General features: G+C 36.0%; 1 protein-coding gene across 1 annotated transcript in view; it reads right to left on the bottom strand.

Moving 5' to 3' along the window:
* The window catches only part of p115 (general vesicular transport factor p115), a 382,166-nt gene that overhangs the window by 121,886 nt on the left and 239,454 nt on the right, over positions 1-20,826 (bottom strand). The window contains exons 11-13 of the mRNA XM_089595028.1: positions 3,117-3,304; positions 2,935-3,022; positions 2,643-2,860 (exon numbers count right to left, since the gene is read on the bottom strand). Of these exons, the coding sequence (XP_089451154.1) occupies positions 2,643-2,860; positions 2,935-3,022; positions 3,117-3,304 (494 nt within the window). The remainder of the gene's footprint in view (positions 1-2,642; positions 2,861-2,934; positions 3,023-3,116; positions 3,305-20,826) is intronic.

Below are 20,826 nucleotides of genomic sequence, written 5' to 3'. Positions count from 1 at the left end.
CTTGCTGGGCTTCTCACACGCACCACAACTGAGGCGTAATCCGGTCCCGTTGTGAGAGTGATACAGGATATGATGAGCACTGCATTTGTAATCATCTTTGCCGATGTAATAAGAGATCTCTTAGAACAAGCTTCCGCTTGCGTCTGCTAGATGTCAACGGGTGTCCCAAGAGAGCCACCATATTCACGATACATATTACGTATACAGTGTTATCTATAATAAGACGCATAGATAGGTAGACGTACGTGTTTACACTGAAATAAAGGCCAAGATTACAGAAACATACCTTTACTTCCATAGCAATATCTTAAATTTATTGAATTCGTTTTACAATGTCATCGCTTAATTTAAAACAATATCCGATATGTTGGACATGGCATCATCGTAAGATAACGAAATTTACCCTTGACTTTTAAGGCATAAGCAAAAGGAGATTATAGAAATTCGATTTTTTCTTGAATAAGATCTCCCTCAATCCCCGCAGCCACCTTGAGCTTCCCATCTAGCAAACAAACTTTTTCGAAAAATAGTGAACAATGAAAAGCTGAAAGCTTATTATTTTTCAAGTTCAACAAGTATCTAAATAAAAAAAGAATATGTCAAATTTTTTTTTGTTTCCATGAAGTTTTAACAAATAATATTTTTTGTTATATATACTAATTTTACCTACACAGATCTACTACGGATGTAAGCTTTCTGGTTTACCTACGCTAATGTATCAGTGAGATAGCCTATAATGATGATATTAATAGTTAATGGCTAAAAACAGTTATTAAATATCTTTGTGGGTCTCATCATCAACTCGTACTATATATCTTGTTTTTCTTTGCTCAAAAAGTATAAAAGCTCTGTCGCATCTTGCATAAATGTGCGGTTATACGAAGCACGTAATGCGTATGGCATCACCTGTAAAAGTTACAAAGAAATCAGAATTTGATATTAGGTAAATGTTCCGATTGTGAGACAGGGTTAAGCGAACTTGTAAGTGAAATAAGCTATTCGAAGCTGAAAAATACATGTAACCAGAAAATTTTTTGTATTGTAATGTAAAAATGTGTTCTAGCAATAAAAAAATTATTTTAGTGTATAAATAAGATCGCAATAATAATTTAATTTGAAATAATGGAGAAAAATATGAGGTCCCAATTAATGGCACATCAAAATACAGCATGGCCCGGTTGTCCCACTCAGTCAGTCCCGGTTTATGGGACATACAAAAACTGTTAGATTGAACCTACCGCAATAAAAAAAAAAATTTGGTAGCTCGTAAAAATTAAAAATAAGTATAATAATATAAAAAAGTTCACCCCACAAAATCACAATTTTGTAAAATAACACAATAAGCTCAAATGAAGATAAAAATAGAGATTTAAAAAAACTGTCGGAAATAACAATAATTGCTATTTATATTTCAACTTCATGTATTTATTAATTTACATTCAATTTAAATAAATAAATAGTATTATGCAAGACAATACACTTCAAATTTTGACAAACAACAAAATATTAAGAGAACAAAATCTATTAATCTTATTGTATCTACTTTTCTTGTTTAATTTGTTTTTGAATATCTTTAATTTGTTCTTGTAACTTTTTCTTAGCCTCTTCTATTTTATTTTCTTACTCTTGTACTTGTTTTTTTTTTTAATTTTTTCTCTTTCTTTTTTTGTTGCTCTTCCTCTTTATTCAATTGCTGCTTATTTACACCTTCAGAGGCTATTTTTTTGTCAGTCTTTTTTCCCTTTTTTTCTTTCATTTTTTAGCTAAAATCAGTAAATATTGTTAATTAAGTAGGTAATTACAAAATAAAGAGTTCTAGGACTACTCACTTTTAAGGTTATGTGTACGATTTATTACTGTATGTCAATAATTAACTTACTATGAAGCTGGATATCAATTAAAATCACTTCACAATTGATTAAAACACACTGTATTTACTTTTACAAAACAGAATACAAGATTTGCAAGTAAAAACAACAACTTTGCTGTGTCTTATTTATCGGGCCAAAGGCATAAATATGAAGTGTACGTAAATACGGTACATGCATTATGCTGTACCATTAACTGGGACCTTCAAATTTTAGATGTACGCATATTGAGACATGGTTATAAATAAAAAATCTGCGTTAAAAATACAGATCTTTGTTTTTAAATATATTTAGAAATACCTAAGTTCATGAAAAAAAAAAAACATATCTGGACAAAGAATTCAATTTAATTAAGAAAAAACTCAATAAAGTAAAAGTCACAATAGACGCAGATTTGTATGTCCCATAGTACTGCAATGGCAGAGTTGCAATAAACATTTTTTTTGTAATATTCTTTACGTACTATGGCCTTGAAAAAAATATATGTGATAAATGTTTTCACGTATAAGTTAACAAAATTTATTTACATTTCTATATATTTTCTATTATTTAAATATTAATTAATTTTAAAACATCCCATTGATTGGGACGTTGTCTTGCAATACATTTAAAAAAAAAAAATAATATTGAGTTTTTCGAATTCTAACATGTTCTCCAGTAAAAAGGCCGTAAAGTTACAAAAATAGTTTAACGATTACTCAGTATATTAGCAGGAAATATTTTTAAAGGTTATATTTAATATTTAATCAGAAAAGAATTTTTTTCAGCATTTACCTTTCCTCCAAAATGAATTATTTTTTTTGTTAATGATCCAATTTTTCTTTCTTGATCTGTTAATAATTCAAGTAAATCTTCTTGATCCTTTTTCAAGTAAGTGAGCTCCTTATTTTTTTCTTGTAACGTATTTTGTAAAATAAAAATTTTGTTTTCTAAAGATGTTTCTTGTTGTTCTAAAAAGTCAAATGATGTTTGAGTCGACTTCTGCAGGTAATCTAAAATACAATTACTCTTGTAATTTCTACTATGATAAATTAATCGTAACAAAATAGGAAGATTGTTTATTTACCAGCTGAATGATTAGTATGAGCAGCTCGAAGAACTTTATTTTGATCAGTTAAAGAGTTCACATCATGTTTTAATTTATGTACTTCTTGCTGTAATTAATAAGCTTTATCATTTACATTTATAACTCAGCTTTAACTAAGCAATGAAATAAATATTAAAGTATTGAAAAAAATCCATTAGCACCTGAAAATAGTCATTTTTGATCTGCAGACTGTCAACCAATATATTTAGTTGTTGAATTCGAGAATCTTGTTCTCTAATTACACTTTTAAATTTTGTAATGTCTGAGGATTCTTGCGATGTAGAAAGACTAAATTTTTCTCCACTACTGATAGATTTATTACAGTCTAACACGGATTTTAATACGGTACCTGTAAAATTAATTATACAAATCACTTCATTAAGAAAATATTGTCTTACTAATGAGAATTTTATACAATAGGAAATATCACTACAGATATTAACGTTAAAAATATAAAGGGACTTGATCTCATTATACCTTGTCTATCATACCTAATCTATAAAAGGGGTATGGCTAGAGAAAAAAAAGAAAAAGAGAGGAAAGTTAGATTAGATTTTTTATTTCATTAGTAAGGGACTCCAGATCCAAGTTAGCCATAAGCGTAGTGTGTACAAAACTAAAGCATAGAGTTATTACACTCTACTACATAATGAACGTGCAAATGAGTAAAATCGAAAAATTCTGTGAGCGATTTTGAGTTGATGTCTCAGAATTTCCTCAAAATTGAACCACATACTTCATATTATCTGCTAAGTTAACTCACCAATTTTTAGCCAAAATTATCAAGTACAGCCATAGTGATAGACTGTTCCGTAAATTATGCGTTTTTTTCAAAATTTTTTATCATAGCTCTAATAATACTAAAAAAATTTTTTGTCAACCGTAACCTGACGTAAAATTTCCTGTTCTTTCTAATAGTGATGTCTATTTTGTCTCATCTGCACAAATACTGTAAAAAAAAATTCATATTATTGAAAAACATAAATTTTTCAGTGTTATCCCATCAAGTAAGCTAAAATCTGAGTTCATCATCGGGAAGAGCAGGAAATTTAACGTAAAAAATAGTTATGAAAAATGCTGATTTGCATTGGGATTCAGGTGAAAAAATTTAATTTCAAACGTTGAAAAACGTGGTATTTAAGTTTTTTATCGAAACCAATTTTTTACCGAACAACAACTATTCAGCATTAATAATTTACATCCATCTGAAGCATTTTTTTTAAATACATTCTCTAAAAGAATTGTACCCTTTATAATCTATTATAAGACTTAAAACTAAAACTTATACATTTTTTAAATTAAAAGAAATTTTTTTAACATTAAAAAAAAACGCGTTCTTTCAGTACTGCTCTTTACTGATTGCAGGTAGCTCTCTTGTTTCTTGGTTACTCGTTTTGCAGACTGATAGCAAACGTCACTATCTAGGTACTGTGACATGCGATTCTAATGTTTACTTCTACCTAAATCCTTATTTCCGCATTGAAAAAAGCGCTCTTTCATTAAAAAGTAAGTGTTACCTTAAAAAATTACTCTGACATTATGCCTTCTCGTAAAAGGTGTCTTGATCCATTTCGAAAACCAGCTCGTAAGTACATTTATCTCTAGTTAACCTATATTGGAGTTATTACATGTAATTGTTAAAACAAAGAACTTAATGTATGTTAGACGATCCAAGTGAGGCTAATTTAAGTAAAGTAAATGATGATGAGAGAATTCAGCTTCCTGAAGCGTTAGGTAATATTTTTATATGCTCAGCTTGTCAAAAAGAATCTGAAGTTCAATCTATCAAGAGCAAATTCTTAGATAGTCAATAGTTTGATTTCTTAAACGAGCTCTTGATGCATTGAACTTGATTGTTACTCCCAACCCATCGCATGGCTTTTTTCCGTGAGAAGTAGCAAAAAAGTGCCACTCTGCATGGATACCAAAATTTTCATGATGCAATGGTGGATTATTAAAAGCATTCTTATTTTTGAACTGTTGAGGAGCACTTTCAGAAAAATAAAAAATCTCATTAATCCTTGTGAATGTATTCTTTAAATAACTGATTGTTTTTGCTAACAGCAACTGTATTATGTGTGAGACAATCTGACAGAAAAACCATGCTAATATTTTTCAGCTCGCCATTTTGTTTGTAGTAAATAATTACTAGAAATACTGTGCACTGATTGTTGTTCCAGTAAAAAGCTTGAGCTGCTTCTTGACAAATAAACGCATAATCCTCGGAAAAATCAAGCACAATAAGAAACTCGTTTTCTTTCAAGTTATTTTTCAGTTCAACATACAATTTACTTTGTGATTTCGAAACAAAGTCACGAGGCACCAATTTTTCCAAGCGTTTAATTAAGTTCTCTATAAAGTCTTCAATATTGCATATTACTTCCAGTAGTGTACATCGTTTGTCAATACACCAAAATTCATATGAAATTTTAGTCATTGATGATCTATCGAAAACTTGCTGTACTTGTTGTCTCAAACCGTCGATTGGTGGGCAATTTTTATATTTTCGAGAAAAACACTCTTCTGTTAGATCAATGCACACCAGTTTCAAGAGCCACTGTTTGTACAACGATTTCTTATCACCTGCATTGTTAATCTATTCGTTATTTTCGAGCAAAGGGAATAATTCACTTCCTAAAAATAATAAACAATAAAAAATGAATAAAACCGTAAATTTTCTTTTTTTAATTGGAGCACAAATTGTTAATTAATTACTTTTTAAATAATATAATAAATTTTAAATGGTATTTTATTTTGATATTTTATTCTTAAAACAAATTTATGAAAAGTTCTTACCGTCCAACATTAATTTAATATTCTCATGATACGTGCAAATATACACTGCATGTGTGCCACAACTTCCAGCTAATACACAAAGTTGAGGTCTTAAAAGTGTGAATGATGTTAAACCAATTTTGTTATCGGGATATTTTGCTTTAAATTTTTCAAGTAGTTCCTTCAAGTTTAACAATATTAACTTCTTTGGCACTAAATGCCTTTCTCTAGTTAAATCCTTAACAGATTTGACGTCTATTTTTCCAGGTAATTGTGTCTTCTCGTTCATAAAAATTAACAACATGATTTTTCATTTCAGTAGATTCTTCTGATTTTTCTGTTTTTTCATAAAAAGTATCAACATTAACGTTTTCTTTTAGCATTGCTTTCGTATTTCGAATGAAACTTGGTCCAACTTAAAAAATTTCTCTAATCTTTAGTTCACCCTATTTTTTTGACAAAATACTTAATAGCAAATTAATTCTTTTTCTTTAAAGTAACAATAAAATAAAAAATTTAAGTTTTTCAAATTACGAGTTTTTAATACATCAATTATTTACATTATTTATTATATATTTATTTGTCAGTTTCTAATTTGAAAAGATCTTTAATAGTTTTAATAATTTTATCAAAATTCTCTGCTTTTTCATCATTTTCTGATTTAGGGTCAACATCAAAATGTTTTAAAAAATTTTTTTACACTTCTCTAATTCCTTCTTCATACTTCCTTTTGACGTAAAACTTTTGATCACATCTGCAAGATTTTCATAATTATTTGTAACTAAAGTACATTGTGTAACTTGATGACAACAGGGTAAGTAATATACGAGTGCGTTCTACTTTTACTTGAAATATTTGTCACTTTACAACCTTTAAATAAGTGCGCAATTAAGTACTTATATTACGACCTCGAGAGATGACAATTTTATTTGTTTTAATCACAGAGCTTACTGATATTTTTGTACTGGAGACCTATTCAAGACATTTTCCATTAAATGCGTCAAGCGTTCATAGAAAGATTGACTTTCAAGACTTTGACTTTCGGTTGACGTTTTTTGTGATTGACTATTTAAGAATTCGCTCTTAAAAGATTGAACATCAGATTCTTTTTGACAAGCTAAGCATATAAAAATATTACCTAACGCTTCAGGAAGCTAAATTCTCTCATCATCAGTTACTTTACTTAAATTAGCCTCACTTGGATCGTCTAACATACATTAAGTTCTTTGTTTTAACAATTACATGTAATAACTCCAATATAGGTTAACTAGAGATAAATGTACTTACGAGCTGGTTTTCGAAATGGATCAAGACACCTTTTACGAAAAGGCATAATGTCAGAGTAATTTTTAAAGATAACAATTATTTTTTAATGAAATAACGCTTTTTTCAATGCGGAAATAAGGATTCAGGTAGAAGTAAACATTAGAATCGAATGTCACAGTACCTACATAGTGACGTTTGCTATCAGTCTGCAAAACGAGTAACCAAGAAACAAGAGAGCTACCTGCAATCAGTAAAGATCAGTAAAGAGTACTACTGAAAGAAAGCGTTTTTTCAAATGTTAAAAAAATTTCTTTTAATTTAAAAAATGTATAAGTTTTAGTTTTAAGTCTCATAATGGATTATAAAGTGGACAATTCTGGTCACTTGCAAGTGACGCGTATCGGAAGCGAACTTGTCGTGCGAAAGAGCGAGATAACGAACACACTAATAAACGGGTTAGAGGGAGCAGAGGGAGCCCACTACTATAAAGTCATTTTCATTATCTATAAACTCAATAGTGAATGTGGCCCTCCCTCTTCTCCTTCTACTTTCTGGTGCTCGGGCGCACTCAAGACGCCGAGCGCTTTTCACTTCCGAGCAGAGAGTCAAAGCGAGTGGACACTGTACCTGCGCTGAGCACAACGGCTTTCTCCTCGGAACGGTTTGCTTTTCTTCGTCTCGACCACCAACGAGACGCCGTCTTGGGCTTCTTCCGTCAAATTACATTGTGAAGGTTTAGCTGCAAAGGGGGCTATTCCTCAACACCTTTCGTCAACACTTCTCGCTCTTTCGCACGACGCCTTATTTGGTAAGCCGTCGTTATAATTTTCTTCACGAATCAAATTCAATTTAATCATCGCGAGTTATACATTGTCATCGCTCCACGCATTTCTTCGCAAGTGATAACCTTGAACTACTCTTGCAAATATTAAATTTTGGTTGACTCTTTGAATAAATCTTTATTTTTTAATACAAATTCAAGTGTTGCATTGTTGTTTATTTAACCAAGGTCAACGGACTCTGAAAACTAGCCCTGTGAAAATTTATGATTTACGGCTCAATATAATTGCTGCACGAATAACTCCATTTACGCTCGGTAACGAGATCAACGTAAGCTGGTGACCTCGTTGCAGCTTTAACAATTTTACAGCTTCCACTGCGCACAAAGGCTACCATGCCCTAGCATCAACAAGGCATAGAGGCATCATAATTTGGTAGCAGAGCTCGTAATTTTTCCGTGGTGCAAAACTCCGAGGCTCTCCGTCGGCTATCTTGGCATCGTTGCGTCATCGTTCGACGACGCCGTTCTTGCGCTGTTGGTGCGGCCATTTTCTCCTTTTATCGCCTTCCTGTCTCTCTCGATCAGCGGCGGCCTACGTCATCGGCAGCATACGCGTCGAGCAACCAGGGGGAGGAGTGAAGGGAGTGCGCAGTAGTGACAGGTACAAGAATGTCTATTTTCTCGCTCTCACTCACGCGCCGTATTATTAAGTCGTATTCCATTCTTCGAGTTGTAAAATGGCTAACTTTGAAAAAGTGTATAGTCCTCAAGTTAAAGCTTTCCCGCATATTTAAAACTTTTATGCCAATAGTACAGATAAGGTTGGTCCTGAACGTCAAACTCTACAATATTTCAAATCTCGCTTAGAGCTTTTAGAAAATTATTGGGGAAAATTTGTAGAGCGTCATGAATTTCTTGTTCTCATCCAAGAGGAAAACCCAAATAAGTCCTATTTCAAGGACGAAGTGTATTTGCAAGTAGAAGATCTGTATATTCATGATAAAGCTCGTATTTCCAAACACATTGATCATCTTTCTACAAAATAAGGGACCAATCCCACTCCGTCTCCTAATCCCACAGTTGCCACCGCAGCTTTACTACCCTCGTTGAAGCTCCCGGTGTTTTCTGGTGCAAATGAGGAGTGGGAGTTCTTTAAACAGATCTTCTCATCAATGATCAAAGATAAAGCAAATATATCTGAGGTAGACAAACTTCAACATTTGTTAAATTCGGTACAAGGACCAGCTTCCCAAGGTCTTCGTAGACTTGAAATTACTGCTTCTAATTTCAGGGTTGCCTGGGACAAGCTTAAACGCCGTTATGATAATACACGTCTGCGTTTATTTAATAATTTGGAAAAACTCATCCAACTTCCAGTTGTTCGAGCTCGCAATGTTCATGATTTAAACGATCTTGTAGATAAATCAGAGGAGGCCGTTTGCGCTCTTCGCGATTTGGGTTGTCCAGTGGACGAGTGGAGTTCATGGTTCATTCACTGTATCGTGCGGAAGTTGGATGCAAGCTCGCGTGAGAACTGGAAGATCTCACAGGAAGCTATTCAAGGATTCTCGTTACATAAGGATCTCATTACGTTTCTAGAGCGTAGAACTCAATCCTTAGAGCAGTCGAGGGCTGCTTCCAAAAAATCAGATTCCCGATCAAATCAAAATTCTCGTTCAAACCCAAATACGAACAAGCGCGTTTCGGCTCATGCTACTCAAGCTAGAGATTCTCCCTCTAGCAATCCCAAACAGCCTTGCATTTACTGCAACGAGCCACACAACATTTTTATTTGCACGAAGTTTAGAGAATTGCCCAATCAACAAAAATTGGAACACTGCATAGCTCAAAAGCTGTGCCTAAGCTGTCTGCTACCTTCTCACTTTACAGATAAGTGTCCATTTTCAAAACGTTGCAAAACTTGTGATGGTCTTCATCACACTCTGTTACATTCTGATAACGTAAACACCAAATCGTCAGATAAGAAGACAGTTAGCAACAAGCAAACTACAAAAGCATTCAAAAACCCAATTGAATCGAACCCAGAGCATCTTAACGCTCAGTCAGACGATCCGTTTTTTGCCGCTACTGCCAACACATCCCCGTCTATCATCAATCAAGTTGATCCTGTTGTTTTCTTGGCCACGGCGCGGATTCGTTTGTCAGATGCACACGGTAATACTATTACAGTGCGTGCTTTAATTGATCCTGCATCGGAAAGCTCTTTTGTTTCCACCCGTACCGTTCAGTAACTTGCGCTTAAGATTAAAAGGTCACTTCGTTCAGTCATCGGCATGGGGGAAACTGAAACTTCTAAATCTCAAGGTTCCATTCAATTAGTATTAACATCAGCTGGAGAAAAACAATTTCGTGCCAACTTATCGGCATTAGTACTGGACGACCTCATTCATCTACTACCCAAGAAGCAGGTTCCACTGGGCAGCTGGTCTCATCTTAAGGACCTTGAACTTGCTGACCCTCAGTTTCATAAACCTGACAAAGTTGACTGTGTTCTGGGAGCGGACATTTACCCTCTTATTCTAAAAGCAGGTATCAAGAAAGGTTCTGTTGGAGCTCCAATAGCTCAACAGTCAGTTTTTGGTTGGCTACTAACAGGCAAAGTCTTAGTTCAGCCACGGAAATCTAATTCGCAGATTCAGGTGTTTCACACATACACTCAATCTTCGTTATTGGAGACTCTTCAGCGCTTCTGGGAGATCGAGGACATCCCTAATCAAGAGATGTTAACTCCAGATGAAAAAATTTGTGAAGAGTTCTTCCTCAATACTCATGCTCGAGACTCCACAGGTCGATTTGTTGTTAGGTTGCCTTTAACTTCGAAACCAACGTTCTCGAACACAAAAATCATTGCACGATCTTGTTTGCTACGTTCTGAGCGCCGCCTGCAACAAGACGAAGCCCGTGCCCAAGCTTACAACGAATTCATGCTAGAGTATTCAAGGCTCAAGCATATGGAAATAGTACCAAGAGCCGAGTGGTCGCACGACAGCTACTACTTGCCACACCACTTCGTTTATCGTCCAGGGAGCAAGAAGATCAGAGTAGTCTTCAACGCCTCTCAGAAAGACATATTTCAATTGAGATCACTAATTGGAGATTTTTTAGATATGTCTTCACCTGCGATGTAACCCAAATGTTTCGTCAAATCCTAGTGCATCCCGATGATCGAGATTGGCAGCGTATGCTGTCGCGTGCTGACTCATCACAACCCATTCAAGAGTATCGAGCTACTACAGTGACCTATGGCACGGCCTCGGGTCCTCATCTGGCTCTGCGTGTCATGAAGCAGCTGTCACTGGACGGACAGAGCACGCATCCCAATGCAGCCTCAATCCTGCAACGATGTTTTTATGTTGATGACTGCTTCGCTGGAGATGACACTGTGGATGGTGCCATACAAAAGAGAGACCAGCTGATCTCTCTTCTCCTCACGGCTGGTATGAAGTTGAATAAATGGGCATCCAACGAACCTGTCATCATCCCTGAAAATCAACCTCACTCAAAACCCCTCATTGGTGTCAAGCTTAATGACGTCGTCTCCACGCTGGGAGTCAAATGGAATCATGAGACAGATTCCTTTTCATTTTCTATTGAAGATAGACCCTCACCGTCGGTGATTACGAAAAGAGCAATTTTATCTGAAATAGCTTGCTTATTTGACCCTCTAGATTGGATAGCTCCAGTCATCGTCCAAGCCAAAGCCATGCTGCAAGAGCTTTGGTTGCACCAACTCGAATGGGACTCGGTGCTTGACGATGCGCTCTCACGAAGATGGATGGCCTTCCGAGAACAACTTTACAACTTGACAGCATTGTCTATACCACGCTGGTCCAACATCTTTCAACACCAGGTGTGGCATCTACACGGCTTCTCGGATGCCTCTGAACGCGCCTATGCTGCCGCCATCTTCGCTGACGCTCCAGGAGCAAAATCCACGCTACTTATGGCCAAGACTAAAGTAGCGCCCATAAAAAAACTGACAGTTCCTCGCTTAGAACTTTGTGGATCCTTGATGCTTGCAAAATTGGCTAAACATATGTTAAAATCGCTGACACATCAGCCTACAGCAGTATTCTTCTGGACCGACTCTCAGATACTCATTGAATGGCTAGGCAAACACCCATCACAATGGCCTACGTTCGTCGCCAACAGAACGAGCAAAATTCTCACGATGTTCCCAGATGTAAAATGGAGACACATTCAGTCAGCTCACAACCCAGCTGACTGCGCTACAAGAGGACTTGATCCAACTCAACTGGCCACATATACATTGTGGTGGCACGGACCGTCTTGGATAGTTGATTCACCGTCGAATTGGCCAGCAATCAAACAGGAAACAGACGCGGTTCAAGCTTACTTGACAGAGGACGCGCTGATTAAAGAAGGCTCGAACACATCATCGAACGCCTGCTTCCCTCTGTTCCAAAGAAAGTCCTAGTTTCTCTTAATTTTACGAGTATTGGGCTACATAGCTCCTTGGCAATTCAACGCCAAGCTACCAAAAGAACGACGAAAACTTGGCGCCTTGTCAGTAGAGGAGATTCGAAAGGCCAAACTATTTTGCTTAAGAGCAGTGCAGCGATCTCACTTCATGGAGGAGTTTATTCTGTTGAGCCGTGGAGACGATCTACGCAAGCGGAGCCCCTTGCGGCGTCTCACCCCGTTTATTTGTAATCAAGGACTTCTTCGAGTTGGAGGACGATTTCATCACGCAGACCTTTCAAATGAAGAAAAACACCAAGTCATCCTAGCTGAAAATTGTGTTCTGACTAAACGCCTCGTCGAAGAGACTCGTACCCTCACGTTGCACGGAAGACCTCAACTCATGAGCTCAGTTCTGCGTGCGTATTGGATCACACGAGGTCAGCGTGTCATCTCAGGAGTTTATCAACGCTGTATCACCTGTACGAGATACTCCAACCGTGTTGCTCAACAAAAAATGGGTCAATTACCAGCTGCTCGACTGACACCTTCGCGACCCTTCCACGTAACAGGACTGGATTATGCTGGTCCGATACCAGTCAGACTATCAAAGGGACGAGGAATCAAGGCTTCGAAGGGCTACGTGGCCTTATTTATTTGTACTGCTACTCGTGCAATTCACTTGGAAGTAGTCTCTGACCTGACTTCAAATTCCTTTTTAGCAGCCTTCGCACGTTTTTGCGCAAGACAAGGCACATGTTCACAGCTACTGCCAGATAACGCAACTACATTCGTCGGAGCTGCTCAGGAGTTTAACCGACTCTTTTACCAGTCATCCAACTCTACCCGTGAGGTAAACAATCATCTCGTGCAGAAGGGAGTAAGCTGGCAGTTCATACCACCTCGAGCTCCGCATCATGGTGGGCTTTGGGAATCAGGCGTCAAAAGTTTCAAACATAATTTCAAGAGAGTCCTGGGTGAAACTACTCTAATATTTGAGGAACTCTCTACATTAATTGCGAAAATTGAGGCCTGCCTCAATTCACGACCTTTTTGCACGATGCGAGAGGACCCGAATCGACTTACACCACTCACTCCAGCCCATTTTCTTGTTGAGTCACCAATTTTACTTTTTCCAGAACCCTACAATGAAAATAATGAGCAAGTCTCTTACGTAAGCCGCTGGAAGCAACTCAACCTTATGCAACATTCCTTCTGGTCTCGCTGGAGAAAGGAAGTCCTGCACCAGCTCCAACATTCCAACAAGTGGCTTAAACAACAACCAAACCTTCAGTGTGGTGATGTGGTTCTGCTGAAGGACGAGCTAGCGCCTCCAGGACGATGGCTTTTAGAAGTCATTATTGAAACTCACTCTGGAAACGATGGACTAGTGAAAGAAGTTACAGTGAAGACTGCAAAATCAACGTTCAAACGTCCCATTATTAAGCTAGTTAAACTGCCAACTGACGACGAACTTCAGACTTGCTACGCTCATCATACATGTTTAATTAATCAAAACTAAGACTGTGTAAATTGCGTGTCAATTTAATTATGTCAGTGCCTTTAAAACTTTGAATGCTAATCAATTGTCAATTTTCTTGCTAAAGTTTATACTGGGTTAGCTTTCGCGAGTTAGCCTTTTGTATTTTTTTTTCCTTTTGATAAAATCACATTAAGTTCATGAGTTCTGATTAAATTGTTTATTTTGCTTATTAATTCTTTTTTTCTTCGTTTTAAGCTTTACATGAATCGCTGATTCAAATGTGACAATCAGCTTAGGGCCAACTTTATGTCAATAATAGGATTTCTTTTTTTTGTAATTTCGCCCTTTTACTATCAGTTAATTTTTTTGCTTTACTTTGACGCTATATTGCGTCAAGGGCAGCGGTTATGGTCACTTGCAAGTGACACGTATCAGAGGCGAACTTATCGTGCGAAAGAGCGAGATAACGAACACACTAATAAACGGGTTAAAGGGAGCAGAGGGAGCCCACTACTATAAAGTCATTTTCATTATCTACAAACTCAATAGTGAGTGTGGCCCTCCCTCTTCTCCTTCTACTTTCTGGTGCTCGGGCGCACTCGAGACGCCGAGCGCTTTTCACTTCCAAGCGGAGAGTCGAAGCGAGCGGACACTGTACCTGCGCTGAGCACAACGGCTTTCTCCTCGGAACGGTTTGCTTTTCTTCGTCTCGACCACCAACGAGACGCCGTCTTGGGTTTCTTCCGTCAAACTACATTGTTACGGTTTAGCTGCAAAGGGGGCTATTCCTCAACACCTTTCGTCAATACTTCTCACTCTTTCGCACGACGCCTCATTTGGTAAGCCGTCGTTATAAGTTTCTTCATGAATCAAATTCAATTTAATCATCGCGAGTCATACATTGTCATCGCTCCACGCATTTCTTCGCAAGTGATAACCTTGAACTACTCTTGTAAATATTAAGTTTTGGTTGACTCTTTGAATAAATCTTCATTGTTCAATACAAATTCAAGTGTTGCATTGTTGTTTATTTAACCAAGGTCAACGGACTCTGAAAACTAGCCCTGTGAAAATTTATGATTTACGGCTCAATATAATTGCTGCACGAATAACTCCATTTACGCTCGGTAACGAGATCAACGTAAGCTGGTGACCTCGTCGCAGCTTTTACAATTTTACAGCTTCCACTGCGCACAAAGGCTACCATGCCCTAGCATCAACAAGGCATCGAGGCATCAAATTCTTTAAGAGAATGTATTTTGAAAAAAAGGCTTCAAATAGATGTAAATTATTAGTGCTGAATAGTTGCTGTTCGGTAAAAAATTGGTTTCGATAAAAAAACTTAAATACTACGTTTTTCAACGTTTGAAATTTAATTTTTTTAGCTGAAACCCAATGCAAATCCCTATTTTTTATAACTATTTATTACCTAAAATTTTCCGCTCTTTCCGATGACGAACCCAGGTTTTAGCTTACTTGATGGGATAACACTGAAAAATGTATGTTTTTCAATAATATGAATTTTTTTACAGTATTTATGCAGATAAGACAAAATAGACACCACCATTAGAAAGAGCAGAAAATTTTACGTCAGGTTACGGTAAACAAAAATTTTTTTTAGTATTATTAGAGCTATGATCAAAAGTTTTGAAAAAAACGCATTATTTATGAAACAGTCTATCACTATGGCTGTACTTGATATTTTTGGCTAAAAATTGGTGAGTTAACTTAGCAGATAATATGAAGTATGTGGTTTAATTTTGAGCAAATTCTGAGACATCGACTCAAAATCGCTCACAGAATGTTTTGATTTTATCCAAATACATAAATTACACAAATCAAGTAATTTTAAATGTAAGTATTATCTTACAAAAAACTTATAAAGTAAGAAGAAAAATGTAGCTAATGACTAATCATAACTATAACTAGATTAACATTAGCAAAAAATAAATATTTAAAAATAAATTCAAAACTGAGATTAGAATATTCACTAAATCCACTAAATCAGAGGCTCAGAAGTTAAATAGACTACATGTCTCAAGAAGAAGTCTGTGAAGTCTATCACTAAAGCATGGTTTTGAGAAATAAAAAAAGCTCAAACACATGTCGGGATTTTGTTCCATAACTTAACTGTACTTACTCTAAAAGCAAGTTTTAAAAAATCAATCCGCACTGAGGGCACAATCAGGTCGAGATGACTTACTCTTGTCACAGATTTTTCAGTGATCTTGAATCTAAAGCAACCCAATAAATAGGATGGTTGTCCTGTCTTAAGTATGGAGGCCAAAAAACGCACAGCCAGAAATTTTGACCGAACTTCAAACGTCACCAGCTTAAACCTACTATAGGTAGGTGTGAAATGGTCACACTGTTTAATGCCAATCACAAAATAAAGGGTAGCATTCATGCCTCTGCTGAGATTCACTGTTACTTTACTAGATAGTCCTAGGTAAAGAGCTGAGTGATAATCCAGGATGGAGAAAACTAGTGCTTTTACAAGCATGAGCTTAGTACTCACTGGAAAAAAGTAAGCATTTCTCCGTAAGCGTGCCAGTGCCGCAAAACATTTGCCAGCAATGTCAGTAGTGTGTAGTCTAAATGTTACGCCCAACAATTTGAGTGACTTAGAAGGAATAATAACTCTATTTTTTAGCTCACTCTTTAGTATAACTTGTTGAGAGAGTTTGGATTAAAAACCGCGGGAGCCAAACCAAGCTGCCTTCAACATCTCAGGCTTTGCATGTAGCCCATTGGAGTCCATCCACTTACCAATATTGTTCAGAATGCTGTTAGCTTTGTCAAGGATAAAGTGTGCCTCAGATAAGGGGCCATGAACATAAAAACAAAACTCATCAGCATAAATATGGTAAGAGCAGTCGCAGACATCTGGCAAATCATTAATAAATAGTGACAAAAGTAGAGGCTGCAGGACAGAACCTTGAGGCACTCCACTAAGTGCTTAAGGGTATAGAAGCACAGCCCCCATGATCGACTACAATCTGAGATTTTTCCGTTAGGTAAGATCGTATCCAGGAGCAAGCTGAATCTGACAGTCCAAAGGAGATGAGCTTCTTACAGAGTAGATTGATATTTACTGAGTCAAAAGCTTGAGACGTATCGATTAAGACCCAGAGCGTAACTTCTCCATTGTCTGCATGAGCCCGTATGTCATTAACAATCTTAACCAGAACAGATTGAGTGCTATGTCCCTTACGAAACTGTTTACTTACATGTCCCCGACTAAAAGTTGCAAAGCAAGTTTCACATGTTTATGTACTCAATGAGCTGTGTGTATGCCAATGTTTTCAAAATCTTGCCAAGCGCTGGTAAAATATTTATGGATCAGTGATCCTTTGGCTTTTTTGCATTAGGTTTCTTAGGTATAGGCCTCACTAGAGCTAATAAGCTACCTTACAAGCTTCAGGAAACCCACAACACTGGAAAGAGGTATAACAATGTGATCTTTAAAATAATTTAAAGATATTTCATCTGAACCCATTGCATTTGAGCGTGCAGACAATACAGCATTGTGTACATCTCCTACTGTAACGTGACGATAACAAAATCTCTCTCCTCTGGATCAATTCTAGGTTGTGTTCCACGTCACAGATCATACAAGGGCATACCAGAGTCATTTCCAGCGAAATACCTATTAGCAACATCCAAAGTCAAACAGAGCACGTAACAGTTGAGTGTAAGCTTTATTCGTAAGACCCATGGCATTAACAATCTTCCATTTCTGTAAGATTTTCTTGCATTTGCACATACTAAGATGGTAATAAACATACCACACATTCCTTAGTTTAACTTTAACTCTGCTTTGAATCAGCTTAAAAGCTCCATGAGTGAAACTCGAAGAAGAGCGTTGATACTCTCGCCAAGTCTTATTGCGATCCCTCATTATTGATTTAAGATGTGGTGTCAGCCAGGGTAAAGGCCTGCGCCTCCTTACTACTGTTTCAAAAGGAGCATGCTTATCATACAGACTTGTAATTACAGAGGTACATATGCAGTCCAAAAGGGCTGCATATCTTCCAAAATTCAAGCCAGTCAGATAACTTAAGGTTATCACGTGAAACAACTAAGTTGTTACAAAAAGGTACGTAATGCTTCAACCTGACAAATATTGCATTATAATTTGAAATCGAAGGGATTCATACTTGAAAAAACTCATTATTATCAGAAGATTCGGACAGGCAAATATAATCTATAGTTGAACTTGAGTTGGCACTGTGATGTGTGGGAGAATATGGAACGCGCTGAAGTCCTAGTATCTGAAAATATTCTTTGAGAACAGTTACACTGGCAGACTTTACGTGTCAGTCCAAATTTAGGTCGTCCATCAAAATAAGATGATCATAAGGAGCGTTACTGTTCAATACAGCTGACTAAACCTCAGACCAGAATCCTGCCTTGGGGGGTTGTAGACCATAACACACAGATATTTAGATGAACCATGAATTCCAAAGATGTATGGTTTTTGATCGAAAATTAATTTGTGGACATCGTAGAAGTGTCCTATTAACGATTGCTCATTCACATGCCTAATCAAAAGACTATTCATAACTGTAATTGATAGAAGATATTTTACGTTCAATTGTTTTTTTTAAAACCACATACTTTGACCTGTCAGTTGCATAATCGGCCATGCTAAAGTATTTTACATCAAGACAACTAACACATCACAGTGAACTCTTAGCTTGACAAGCTTTAGACTGATGATTTCCTGCACAGTATGCATAGCAAATCTCACCTTTGCAGTCAGCTGCAACATGTCAAAATCTTAAGTATTTGCAGCACTGAAACAAGGTTCATTCCACGTTTAGTCCATTGGTTTATCCACTATAAGCCTCTAAAGCTTTCTCGAGGTCTTTGCGCACCATGAGTGTTTATTTCTTATTATATTGACTCGGTTTAACGGCCCTCCTTGCACAAGAATTTCTCAAAATTCAAACGGCTTTGGCCTTGCTAACTATAATACTGAAATATGGAGATGATCGGGATGGAATCAGGATATATAGAAATGTTCTTGGTGTCCACAATACTAGTGCTTTCACGCGAACTATTTTGGAAAGGCTTTCGGATACCCATGACAGGTGTACTCATCTTGAGTTCATAACGATGATTCCGTTTCACAAGGAGTAGTTTCTCCTCCTGTTATCTTCTCGTTGATTCATCGGTGATTATATTAATCACGAAATAATAGCCTGTATAATTTTTAAAGAAAAAACGGTACTTACTGTATGGGTGGAAAGACAAAATTCAGGATATTAGCCTAAAAGTCATCCTTACTACATTTATACGTACAAGTACCAAAAGCTAATGTAAAATAGAAATGCTCCAAAATTAGAGTTAAATTTGTTGTTTATTGAATCGTGTCAATTTTAAAATAATACAAAAGAAGCTTATCTCTTACGATAATAGACAAAGCTAGCCTTATTCAACATAAGTCTATTCGCTTGGTTTTGGTAGAGTTACAGAAGAAGGGAAGTGAGGTATATTATGCAAGCCTACCACTCTCTATCGATTCCTTGCTGGAACTGCCGCTTTAAGCTGATTCTTGCTCAACGCTTCGATTTGCTTATTGAGCTGCCTATTCCGCTATAATTACCTGATGTCAAATATAACATGTATAAGTAATTCTATGCGTGTACAATTATTCTAAATGGATAGTTTTTGTGAAAGGTTTTAATACAATACAAACGGAAAATTTCGTTACATTAATGATATATTTCTGTTTTAAATGGTTATTTTATCTATCGTTGAACATGTATAATTTTCATGTAATAATGTGAATTTTATAATTCTGAAGTTGAACGGAAAATTCCGTTACAATACCCCTCCCCCGCGCGAAATCGACATTTGAAGCATTGAAATGAAGGTTTCATTTACACATTTTCGTAGAGTCCGGTTTGTTTTATGAATAGTACAAATTTTCATTATTTTCTACAGTAATATTTAATTTGTTTTATACTTTTTTAGCTTTACAACTAATTGTTCCGTAAAAATGAACCTTTTTACATTTTCTTTTTGAAGAACGAACATTACTTCAAATATTTTTACTACTTAACATAATCATCAACATTTTTTTATTTTTTTTTGGTAGTTCTAATTTCTTTATATAAATATTATTTTTTAAATTCATTTCATTACTCAATATCCCCTCAACTTCAAGGGTGGCTACACTATATACTTTGTCCGTGAGATCTGCCTCATTCGAACATTTATATTGCTCCTTCGAGCTATTTATATTTTTCTTTTGACGCCTCCGCTTCTTTACAGTTAGACGCACCTTTTATAATTAACAACCCCATTACTAACAATAAAAAAGAATATATATACATATATATTTATATATATTTATAATGTTAGGTACATTTTTCATAGACATTTTTTCTTTTATTCGCAAATTATACTTGTATTTTCATTTTTTTCGTACGCGTCACTTATTTTGCGCAGCATAGGATGTTCGACATACGCTTACATTTTCTGATAACACAATAGCTAAATTCACTTCCTTGTGACAAGTTGTAAATTTAACTTTGGCTTAATTCATTTGAAAATGTTTGGCATAACAGTTTATTAAAAATATTGCAATTATCACTATTTTTATCAAACCGCTTGCCGGATAGTGCGTACAACAGATGTAACTTTCCTGATTTTCCTGATTTACTGTTTTATTTACTCGTTTTTCAAGCAGGCGAACTGGGTTGATTACTATACTATCGTTAATTCGAACTATATAAAAGTTGTCCATTGCTTTAACTTCTGATTTTTCATAAATTACGTATTTATTACTAATCGATCTCATATTATTTGACGTTGCCCAAGTGTTGTGTTCATTTTCTTATCCATATATGTTGTAGCTTTTTAGAATCATGAATTACGTTGATGAGTGTTAGCATGCTTTGTATCGTCTGTATAATGTATATTGACCTGTGTTTTTGAATCCTTGACTAAATTCATTTTTTTATACTCACTTGACATACTCATATGACATACTCATTTTTTATCGTCTTCATATGAAAGTCTTTGTTTTGTAATTTCTTTTCTCCGGGTCAACATTTCGTACGGAAGTATCTATTTCTTTTGTCATATTATTTTTTTTTGTCTAATTTAATTC

Source organism: Copidosoma floridanum, unplaced genomic scaffold (genome assembly GCF_036245765.1).
Source record: "Copidosoma floridanum isolate Cflo_tuat_1 unplaced genomic scaffold, Cflo_Japanese_pri ptg000024l, whole genome shotgun sequence".
In the NCBI taxonomy this organism is placed as follows: domain Eukaryota; kingdom Metazoa; phylum Arthropoda; class Insecta; order Hymenoptera; family Encyrtidae; genus Copidosoma; species Copidosoma floridanum.
The sequence above is the reverse complement of the archived record's forward strand: the minus strand, read 5'-3'. Positions and strand labels throughout refer to the sequence as shown.